This window comes from Octopus sinensis, linkage group LG2 (genome assembly GCF_006345805.1).
Source record: "Octopus sinensis linkage group LG2, ASM634580v1, whole genome shotgun sequence".
Lineage (NCBI taxonomy): Eukaryota > Metazoa > Mollusca > Cephalopoda > Octopoda > Octopodidae > Octopus > Octopus sinensis.
The window spans coordinates 54,613,227-54,625,973 of NC_042998.1; the positions used below are offsets into that span (position 1 = coordinate 54,613,227).

Here is a 12,747-nt window from a genome sequence, read left to right on the forward strand (position 1 = left end):
GACAATGGGGATGATGAGGAACATGATGACAATGACAAAAGGAAGGACTATGAAGATGATGATGATGGTGGTGGTGGTGATGATGATGAATATGATGTTGACAACCACAGCTGCAAGAATGAAAATTATAGTTTCCAAGCAAAACCTAACAAAGGCAGCACTTATAATGATTGAGAGCAATTCACAATTGAAAAGTTTTATCCACAGCGATAACTAATTTTTCATTTTTTAATCGTAGTTATGCCATCACGGGACTGGTTATAATATTATCATTTTCTTATTTTTCTCTTATCAAAACTAGATTGCTAGATAGTGTTCCTAAAATGCACAAAATAGGTAAACTGACAGAAGAAATGAGAAGTTTTTACAAACAGTCATTAAATTAATACTTACTGTTGTAAAATATCTAAAAATGAATTAGTACAAAATGTACGAACTTGAAGTCATGTTAAACAAGCAGAATAATGTCTTGTATTTATTTGAGTTTGGTTTTTCTTTCCTCTTGTAATAATTTGCATTGGTCCATGAAAAGAACATTGTCCAGACTTCAGTATTGGAGCTTTATACAGGACTGCTTCATTCCACAAAAACTGTATAGTTTCATTCAGCATTGTTAAGAGGGGATGACAGTTAGGAGCGTTACTCGAAACCATGCATATTTTCGTCCACAGGTTAAAAAAACAACATAGAGTTTGCGATTTATGCTTTCATAAAAGCAACGTGGAAGGAACACAGCATATTTGTTTAATGTTGTTTAGTCCAACAAATACAGAGCATGTAACTAACTCAGCATTGATTATTGCCAGTTGTATGATATAATTAGACATTACTGATACTGGAGTCTTGCAACAATAAACACTTCCTAAAGCTTTCTATTTGTTTTAATATTATTTCTTTATTTTATTTCCTTATTTTCTTATTTTTTTTTTTTTACATTTTCCTTGTCCTAGTAACTCTTAACATTATCAACTATTGACTGACTGACAGACTGTCAGTCTAATGAGAAACAAGCACACACACACACACACACACATAAACACACACACTTACAAAATCATCAAAACAAAACGGTTAGTAACCAAGAGCAGAAACGAAATGCGTTATTGTAATCCAGTAGCCATCAGCCAGTGTAAACAAAGGACTGAAAGAAGTAACTAGAAACTTGTTTCCTATAGTTGCACTCACATAAAAGTCCTGCTAACCCATTAATGAAGGCAGCTTAATCAATAGAATCAAATGAGATATACCTGACTATGATGCTTTCTTGACTGCTTTGGAGTCTGATTGTGGTTGTGGTCAGCATCATTTGAGCTGTCAAGTAGTTGGAATTTGATGAAATCATTGGAGATCTTGTTTTCTGGTTTCAATCCAGGCAGGCTAGTATTTCTATCATGGGACGTAAATTCTAGACCATAAAGAAAAATGGACATGTAAAAAAACACATGAAATACAAAAAAGGGGTCAAAACACAGATTATCGACAAATGGCCTTCTAACAATACATGCAATCAATAAGATATAAAAATAACATCAATAAGGAAAGACTTTATCCATTAATTGGGATGTTTTGAAACAGTTGACTATTTTCTTTGAGAATTTCCTTCTTTATACTTCTATGACGAAATTCTTTAGTCTAAGGTTAATGAAGTTGTGAAACCTGTTCTCAGTCTGGTGGTAATTTGAAAATATAAAGTAGCTGCAGAGACACTATCACTAATTGCAAAGACTCAACCAACAAATAACTTGACAAAATAGGGAAAACAAACATTTTGCAATTTACTGTGAATTTCCGTTCTCTCCCCCAACATTAACCTTTTAGCATTTAAACCAGCTATATCCAGCCCAAATATTTTATCTGTTTTATGTTGAAACTGGCCAGATCCAGCCTCCCACATTTACCGTACAATGTCATTATAAAAAACAATTACATCTTCAAAAATCTTGAAACTACAAGATAATACATGATCAATTTTTTAAAATGTGGATAAATAAGCATTACATTTGATAAATTAATTTGACCACTAAAGGGTTAATAAAATAATCAGGCAATAAATTTGGTTTTGATGTTTATTTTTTCATCTTCAGAATTTTTCCCAGTTTTTCTTTTCTTATTATTATTTATATTTTGCACTCACAACATTACTACAAACTTATAAACCTAACACATTGGGAGAGCTATGCACTCTAACAAGCCCCATGTGACAATTCAGTCAATTGAGATGTCAAGAACTTTAAGATTAACTACCCAACCCCGTAAAAATAAGATGTACGTACGTGTATATGAAATGGATGTATGCGTGTGTGCGAGAGAGAGAGAGAGAGAGAGAAAGAGATAGAGTGAATGAGTGAGTGAAGGTGTGTGTCGTAATGATGGATGTCTTTTAAGGTACACACTTATGTAGAAAATGTGACGCCGTCGTTGTATAAAATGCTTACAATAGTTGAGTTATGGAAAAGATTATAATTTTAAATTTTTGTCACGCAAGTATGTCAATGAAAATAAAGTTTAGTTGGTAGCGGAAATAGTACTGAATCTTTTGATACCCCATACGTCAAAATCGGCAACTCAGTGTTTGGAATGCATCAGGGACACACACACACACACATACAAACTCTCTTTTATAGTTATAGATATACACACACATATATACAGGTGGCACATAAAAAGCACCCACTACACTCACGGAGTGGTTGGCGTTAGGAAGGGCATCCAGCTGTAGAAATATTGCCAGATAAGACTGGAGCCTGGTGCAGCCTTCTGACTTCCCAGATCCCCGGTCGAAATGTCCAACCCATGCTAGCATGGAGAACGGACATTAAACGATGATGATGATGATGATGTATATATATATATATATATATATATGTATGTATATATGTATATATACACATATTTATACATACATACACACACACAAATACACATATATACATACACATATATACACACACATATATGCACAAATATATATATATATACATATATAGCTGAGTCACTACCAGAACTAGAGACAAAGTTTAGGGTGTAGGAGCAAGATCTACAATCGAAGGGCCTTAGGGTTAACTTAGCAAAAACCAAAGTCTTAGTAAGTAGGAAGGCTGTCAAGTCACAAATCCCTTGAGGTAGATGGCTCTGCTCAATCTGTAGAAAAGGCGTGGCTAGAAACTCCATACGATGTACCCAGTGTAAGCTATGGCCACATAAAAGGTGTAGCAATATCAAAGAAAGGTTAACCAGGAAGATAGTTGTTGTCTGAGGCAGATGCACAAAGGCAATAAGCACTGAAGATGTACAGAAAACAGATTCCATCACACACCAGGGGTAAAAACTAGAAGTAGCTAATAGTGTCTGCTACCTAGGCGAGCAAGTCTGTAGTTGGGGTGGTTGCTCTGAGAGTGTAGTGGCTAGAATAAGAATAGCTTGGGCAAAGTTCAGGGAGCTCCTACAACAGCTGGCAACTAAGGTCCTCTCACTCAGGATGAAAGGTAGACTGTATGATGCATGTGTACAAACTGCCATGCTACACGGCAGTGAAACATGGGCCATGACAGCTGAGGACATGTGTAGGCTTGAAAGAAATGAAGCTAGTATGATCCACTGGATGAGTAATGTCAGTGTACATACATGACAGAATGTAAGCACTCTGTTGAGAAAAGTTGGGCATAAGAAGCAACAAATGTGGTGTGCAAGAGAGACGACTGTGCTGGTTTGGTCATGTGTTACATACGTATGGCAACAGCTGTGTGAGGAAATGCCATTCCCTAACTGTGGAAGAAACCTGTAGAAGAGGTAGCCCAGGAAGACATGGGATGAAGTGGTGAAGCATGACCTTTGAACATTGACAGGAGAACAATGACAGGAGACCAAGATCTTTGGAGATATGCTGTGATTGAGAAGGCCCAACAACTAAATTGAGATCACTACCATAGCCGATGCCAGTGTTGCATGTCTGTCTCATTTAAGATTACCCCTGATATGTCATGTGATATGATATGCTTTAGAAGACCTGTTGAGCCAAGTAAAACTAAAATCATAGCTGTGGCAAATGCCCTCAAACTGGCTCCTGTTCCGGTGGCATGTAAAATGCATCATTAGAACGTGGTCGATGCCAGTGTCTCCTGACTAGCTCCCATGCTGGTGGTATGTAAAAAGCACGATCCAAACATCATTGTTGCCAGGTCCATCCGAACATGGCTGATGCCAGTACTCCCTGACTGGCTCCTGTGCTGGTGGCATGTAAAAAGTGCTATCCGAATGTGATCGATGCCAGGACTGCCTGGCTGACCCCCCCTCCAGTGCCAGTGGCACATAAAAAAACCTCCCAAATGTGGTCAATCCCAGTACATACTGACTGGCTCCCATGCCAGTAGCACATAAAAAGCAACATCCGAACATGGCCGATGCTAGTACCCGCTGACTGGCTCCTGTGCTGGTGGCACATAAAAAGCACTCACTACACTCTCTGAGATGTTGACGTTAGGAGGGCATCCAGCTGTAAAAACATTGCCAGACCAGATTGGAGCCTGGTGCAGCCACTGGCTCTCCAGAGCTCAGTCAAACCGTCCAACCCATGCCAATATGGAAAACAGACATAATGATAATGATATATATACATATCATCATCATTTAATGCCCACTTTCCATGCTAGCATGGGTAGGACAGTTCGACTGAGGACTGGCGAGCCAGAAGGCTGCACCAGGCTCCAATAGATGTGGCAAAGTTTCTACAGCTGGATGCCCTTCCTAACGCCAACCACTCCGAGAGTGTAGTGGATGCTTTTATGTGCCATTTGCATGAAGGCCAGCCAGGCAATACTGACAACGACCACGCTCAAAAGGGTTTCTTTACATGCCACCTGCAGGGGAGCCAGTCCAGCGGCACTGGCAACAACCATGCTCGAGTGTTGTTTTTCACATGCCCCCAGCACATGTGCCAGTAAAGCGACGTTAGCAACGATCACGCTCAAATTGTCTTTTTATGTGCCACCAGCACAGGAGCCAGTCAGTGGCCCTGACAATGATCACCCTTGGATGGTGCTTTTAGCATTCCATTGTCGTATATGTATATATATATATATACACACACACACACACCTACATATATATACACACATACTTATATTTATATATATGTTTGTGTGTACATACACAGAATAAGAGCTAACTTGGTTTTAGAAAGCAGTTATTCATGTAGCCAAAGTATAATTATGAAAGCGCCATGAAAAATTATTCTGATAATAGAGGACCATTTTTGTAGCTGACATATGGATTTTTGCACATTGGAATTCAGTGAAAGAAAGGTTAGAAAGAAATTTGGTAGAGGTACTTTAGAAAGAGTAGCATCACCAAGGAAGCCTGTGACCCTCATGCTTTGAATAATAATATTACCTGCTTCTAAACGTGCTGTTGATGAGGTTGAATAATCTAATAATGTCTAGCATCAATTATTATTATTATTATTATTATTATTATTATTATTATTAGTATTATTATTATTATCATTATTATTAGCATTATCTTAGTTAAAATGCTGCTGGTGAGTTCTGGTGAAAGACTGAAGCAAAAATACTACTTTGTACAACAGCTGAAAAAAAAAATTGTTTAATAATAATAAAAAAAAGACTATACTGAAAATTGCAAAGAACATTTAATGGAAGATATTGCCAATGAGAATACTATTTAACTCTGTAACAGACAAAATATGAAGGAATAAGTAGAATGAGCCAAAAGCACAGAGCAGTAAGCAATCATAGCAAGCACCACCATCAGGTGGCAAAATGATAGCAAATAGCACCACAGGTATAAAAGATGGATAACGGACAGAGAAACTGGTAAGTAAAATAAGTTGGTGCCGTGTTATTCCACTTACAAATACTAACCTGTTGTTGACCGAGTATTGTAATCTTTTTGCTTTGAGCTGACAACATTTTTCTCCCAACTACCTTTAAGTGACAAAAGAAAAGAAAGTTCCATGTTATTTAATTAGCTAATTCTCAAGAATTATCTTTACTTCTATAATAAACTTTTAACATATATAATCTTACAACGTCATTAGTATACAAAAATTGGAAAATCAAATTATCACTGTCCTTTCTTCAGTTATTTTTATCTTCATTCCACTGATGGTTATTATATGGTAATTGTTGTTTACAAGAATGTAAAAAAAGAAAAAAAAAAGAAAATTAATTTTTGTACAGGCACAAGTAAGGCTGTGTGATTAAGAAGCTCACTTTGCAACCATGTGGTTTTGAGTTCAGTCCCACTCTGCAATACCTTGAGCAAGTATTTTTTTACTATAGCACTGACACTAAATTCAACATATTCCCCTGCAGCAATTGTAGATCCTTTACATTTTCAATTCATATTCTTTTACAACATCAAAATCATACTCAACATCATCTCAATACAGTCTGCCCTTTATATGAAATCATCATTTAATGTCCGTTTTTGATGCTGGCATGGGTTGGATAGTTTGACAGGAGCTGGCCAACCTGAGAGCTGTCCAGACTCCAATTGTCTGTTTTGGGATGGTTTCTACAACTGGATGCCCTTCCTAACACCAACCCCTTTACAGAGCGTGTGGGTGCTTTTCAATGCTACTGGAACAGGTGTTTTTGTGTGGCACTGGCACAAGTGCATTTCATGTGACACTGGCACCCGCAAGACAAAGAAAGACCTCTTGACCAGAAAAGGGAGTGGGAGCATGGCCATAATGGACATGTCTGTATATCTTCACTTAGCATTGACATGTCTTAAGTACAGCAAATCACCAGAAATCTTGGTCCCTTGTCATCTCAATGAAGCCCAGTATCTGGAGATCCTTTCTTACTTCAACCCACATCTTCCTGGGTCTAACCCTTTCACAAGTCCTCTACATAATTAAATTTCTTCCTTCTACTTCAAATTCACCAACATATTTAGGCAGCTCATAAGCAGCAGATAAATTTCTTTGTGTATGTGACATAATTATGAAGAAGCTAACAGTCTCACATGCAGAAACGTGATATGTGCATCACTGCAGCTGCATGGTTGAAATGAATAAAAGAGTATGATATGTATGATATTTATTGAGGTGTCTTTATCTTATATCTTTTATTTGTTTCAGTAACTGGGCAGAAGCTCTGCTAGGACACCAACTTGAAAGATTTTAGCTGAACACACTGACCCACCCCAGTACCTCTGTTTCTTTTTAAGTCTGGTACTTATTCTATCAGCCTTTTTACTAAACCACTAAGGGGATGTAAACAAACCAACACTGATTGTTAAGTGGTGTATGTGTACAGAGGATCACACACATACACGCACGCACGCACACACACACACACACACATATGACAGGTGTTCTGTTTGTCAGATTCAATCAAAAGGTATTAGTTGGCCTGGGGCTATAGAAATCATTTACCCAAGGTCTCACACAGTAAGACTAAACCTAAAAGCATGTGGCTGCAAAGCAAGCTTCTTAAACACATCACAATGCTTACACCTTAAATATATGTTTTAATTATGCAATGTGAAGGCACATGGCTCAGTGGTTAGAGCATCGGACTCACAATCATGAGGTTGTGAGTTCAATTCTCAAACAGGGTTGTGTGTTGTGTTCTTGAGCAAGACACCTTATTTCACATTGCTCCAGTTTACTCAGCTGTAGAAATGAGTTGTGATGGTACTGGTGCTAAGCTGTATTGGCTTTTGCCTTTCCCTTGGATAACACCAGGGGCATGGAGAATGGAGGCTGGTATGCATGGGCAACTGCTGGTCTTCCATAAAAAACTTTGTCTGGACTCATGCCTTGGATAGCAACTTTCTAGGTGCAATCCCATGGTCATTCATGGTCAAAGGGGGTCTTTACCTTTTAATTATAGAATATTAAGATTGACAGTGAATTCAAACAAACAGTTAGTGTGAGTAGGTGTTTGCTTGGACTATATCTTCAGTTCTATGCTATTCGTTATAGCACTGAAGTCCTTGATGCTTTAATTCACGAGTTTATAATTGGTTGTCCTTGAGGAGCTAAATAAATTTATGACCTGATTCTCAGAGGAACATTTGTTAATAAGCTGTGAGGAAATCTAAATTTGGAAGGATAGTTTTGGATTCAAAGTTTAATGTGCCCATATGTAGAGATGAATGTGTTTAATTAGAATACAACATCTAAGTGCTGACTAGAAAGAGGAACTGCTTGATAATTTGCAAAGTAAAAGTAAGAAACTATGTAATGTAGCAATGAATACACAAAAGATGGAGTGGGATTTTCTGGTAGACTAGCAAAGAACCTATGCTTTACAAGTGTTGATAGATACACAGTAGTTAGTAATATGTAGTACTTAACAAATGGAGTCCTGGAAGTATATTTGGTGGCTTCTTAGAGACAGGCAATAGTTTCTGTTACTTAAGTAGGAAAGACAATGATGCAGTTGTTGCCAGTGCCGCTGGACTGGCTCCTGTGCAGGTGGCATGTAAAAAACCCCATTTGAGCGTGACCATTGCCAGTACCGCCAGACTGGGCCTCGTGCTGGTGACACGTAAAAGCACCCACTACACTCTCGGAGTGGTTGGCGTTAGGAAGGGCATCCAGCTGTAGAAACTCTGCCAGATCAGATTGGAGCCTGCACCAGTCCTCAGTCAAATTGTCCAACCCATGCTAGCATGGAAAGCGGACGTTAAATGATGATGAGGAGGAGGAGGATGAACCTGTGATACAAATAGATGGAGAATGCTGGGTGAAAATGAGTCAAAAGCTCTAAATGGTAGGTACATGTAGAATGGCATGTTTGAGACCCTGAGACTAGAATTCTGACTGCTCACACACATAAGCTGGCAAAACAGTGAGGTGAATGGCAATATGCTAGAGAGCACCAAGTATCATCCCAAAAGTTTATAGAAGCAGCACTTAGATTCAGTCTACAGAACTAATATTTGACTCCAATTACTTACTTATACTTTCTTACCTTAAAAAGAAAATTGCTATAACAATGTCAATTCTTTCATGTATGAAATTAAATCTGACAGCAATTAAGCAGAGTATTATCGATGACATTAGCAGTATTGTCAAATATTCTATGAGGAACATTTGAATAACCATTAACACATTGGAATGATAGACACTTGTAGACAATGATAGACAATAGCTGGTGAAGTAAAATTACTGTTACAGATTGTTTGGACAAAATATATAGCTCGTGATAACAGAGAAAATATTTTCTCAACACAACAAGCAGAGGTCATTCTGGCACAACACCAAGACAAGAAAAAAAAAAGCATTAAAACAGAGAAAAACTTATTGACCAATTCTATTCAATTTATTTGTTTTATTTATTTATTACTTTTGTGGGTTAGCCAAGAGAGAAAGGGCAGCAACCATGACAATTTAAAGAGATTCCCAGAATGGTTGGATGAAGGAACAAGTAATTTTCATATTATAACATCAGGCCCAAATGCTAAAAGTATGCAATGGCCAGGGAGTGGTGTTCAACTTGGGGAATTAACTCCTATAACTCAAACGCAGAGTAAAATAAATAATTCAAGATAATCTGAACATTAAGAATAATAATAAAAAAAAAGGAATTGTAATATTCATGCAGAAAAATGAGTTTGTGAGTGACAGAGTGAAATATCAAAGTAATCATATGTGGAAGTGAATAGGTGTATATGTGTGATACCTGAATATTTTACAACAGAAAGATTACCGAATGAAGATTAAGAAAACAGTAAGAAATAGCAGTCTACTTTGGTTCTTCATAATAGAAATTGAAATCTTACTGTTTGTACACCTGTTTTTTTTTTAAACGTACACTGCATCCCTGCATTTTATAAGAGGCTACTAAAAGGGGTGGGCAACAGGAAGAGTATCAAGCCACACCACAGCTATAGGAAACTCATCAAACCTATACCAGTATGGAATAGTAGCCATAAAATGATGATGATTATTAATAGGGATATAGTGTGCAAATTTAATATACTATCAGTTACTTGGTATTTTTCTATGCTCATTCCCTTTCTAACTAAACAATTGATTTTGAAGCAAACATAGTACCTGTTTTATAGTTAGATAAACCAAGGCAAGAACACTTATTAAATTAGCACAGAATATAATGATATAATTAAAGTAGATGGCAGTTAATCAAGATCAAATAAGCCCATTTTTAACTATTGAAATAGCTGCAGATAAACAAAGCTGACTGAACATATTAACCCTTTAACATTCAGATCACTCTGTCAAATATAATTCTTATTTATTTACATTGTTTAGAATTAATCATGCATCATCTCAAAGTTTCAAGATTTTGATAATGCAGCTGTTTATTTTTAGGATTATATTGCAATGTAGGTGAGAGAAAGGCCAGATCGGGCTCATTTGAATATAAAACATATAGATAAGACTGGTTTAAATGCTAAAGATTAAATTACCGATACAAAACACATTCTTACAAATAAATTCTTACTCTTCTTAATCTAAACAATGAAGTTATTAAACAAAACATTTCAACCTATAATCCACACACATTTGCAATCTTCTAATCCTCCTTTTTTCTACCACTACTACAATCATCATCATCGTCATCATCATTTAACATCCATTGTCCATGCTGGCAACGGATGTTAAATGATGATGATGATGACAATGTTCACTGGAATTAGATGGTTACCTACCATGTCTACCCAAACGTGCCTGACACATTCATCTCTCCTCCTCTCACCACCCATATCAGGTCCCTTCCCTGCCCTGTATTAACCACTTTTACCAATCCTAGTGTCATCCCTCGGATATTCCTTTTTCACCCATGTTTTTACCTGAAGTCATCAACTTGCACTTGTTCAAAATGAAAATTAACATTGAAACTCATCAATTTCGCCAGTCTCAGAAGGCTTGCACAGACCACAAATTTCAGCTCAGACCTTTCCTCTTGACTAACCTGTCATAGTGAAAAAAATAAAATCTCTAGCAATAACAGAACAAACATGAAAACAGCATTCAACTTACGAGAAGGTGTTCCAAACTCTAAGACAATATAATCGGCAGGTTTCATAAAATTCTGCTGGAGATTCACACTTCCTGAAATGCTGTTATTTGTGTCATTCTCATTTAATTCTTCTGGAATTGAACAATCCGATTCTTCTCCCTTTAAATGTAAAAAAATACATTTAAAAAATTAAAATTAAACCTTTCAAATTCAATTTTAAGTATTAAGTAAAAGCTGGATTTTCCAAGAGCTATCAATCATTATTAAGAAGAAAAACAACGCACGACTGTAATTGCAAAAATGTTTTCCCATTAACTGAGTTACAATTATGAAAGTAATTCAAGAATTTATTAAGTGATTATTGGAGATTATACTGAGGAAAGAATATTTAAAGAATGTTGTGAGGATTCAATAAAAAACAAAATAGCAACTGAAAAAAATTTTTTTTTAAATAAATATATCAAAAATAAAATGCTTTAATAAACAAAAAACAAAGAATATGGAAAAGTTAATTGTATTAATTTTGTTTAATAATTAGTTTCCAGATTTGATTTTAAAGAAGACAATACAAGATTATAGATAAGCTGGGAGATTTGCAAGATTTGTAATATAACAAATGAGATACTAGTCTAAGTCTATTAAGTATATTAATTTCCCTTTTAGATAAATTCAAATTCAATAAAAGAAAAATGAATGATGTAGAAAATATTACTAGTTCCTCCAACCACTCAGTGTTTTACATTTTAAGAACATTTAATCCATGTCTTTTGTAGTTGCTTTTGTTTATTCATTTATTCTTCTACTGGTTTCAGTCATTTGACTACAGCCATGCTGGAACACCGCCTTAAAGGGGTTTCTAGTCAAAGATATCAATACCAGGACTTATTCTTTGTAAGCCTAGTACTTAATCTATCGGTCTCTTTTGCCAAACCACTAGGTTACAGGAAGATAAACACACCAGCATCAGTTGTCAAGCAATGGTGGTGGAGATAAACACAAATACAAAACCATACACACACAAAAATATATACAAAATCAACAAGCTTCTTTCAGTTCCCATCTGCCAAATCCACCCACAAGGCTTTGGTTAGCCTAACACTATAATAGAAGACGCTTGCCCAAGATGTCACACAGTGGGACTGAACCCAGAACTATGTGGTTGGAAAGCAAGCTTTTAATCACACAGCCCCAACAGCGCATATATTTATATATATGACAGGCTTCTATCAGTTTCTTTCTACCAAATCCACTCACAAGGTTTTGGTCAGCCTAGAACTATAGTAGAAGACACTTTCCCAAGTTGTCATACAGTGGGACTGAACCCAGAACTATGTGGTTGGGAAGCAAGCTTCTTACCAGACAGCCAAACCTGCACCTGTCAATCACCCTCATCATCATCTAATGTCCATTAGATGCATGGATCCTGCATGGATCAGACGGAATATGCTGAAGCAAACATTTTTTTTTATGGTCAGATGCCCTTCCTGAACTGTTGCCAATCCTCACCTGTTTTCCAAAGATAATTAAGGTTTTCATAGAAGACTGGATGTTGAACAACATTGCTTGTATGATGGTGATGCTCATTTACAACCATCACATGATGACAAAAGAAAGGACACACACACACACACATGTGCACGCACTTTAATATATAGGAGGCAAATGCCTTCCATCCTGCCCTTATTCACTTTGAAATTTCAGCATCCACATCTTAGTGCATTTTGGTTCCCAGACTTTTTCAGGCTGCTGCTCCCTTGATACCAAGGCCACATTCTGGGCACCCCCA

General features: G+C 36.8%; 1 protein-coding gene across 2 annotated transcripts in view; it reads right to left on the reverse strand.

The window, feature by feature from the left end:
* LOC115224684 (katanin-interacting protein-like) overlaps positions 1-12,747 on the reverse strand; it is a 656,564-nt gene that overhangs the window by 519,746 nt on the left and 124,071 nt on the right. For both annotated transcript variants that reach the window (XM_036513321.1, XM_036513315.1), the window contains exons 9-11: positions 10,982-11,120; positions 5,880-5,942; positions 1,248-1,405 (exon numbers count right to left, since the gene is read on the reverse strand). In XM_036513321.1, coding sequence (XP_036369214.1) covers positions 1,248-1,405; positions 5,880-5,942; positions 10,982-11,120 — 360 coding nt within the window. The remainder of the gene's footprint in view (positions 1-1,247; positions 1,406-5,879; positions 5,943-10,981; positions 11,121-12,747) is intronic.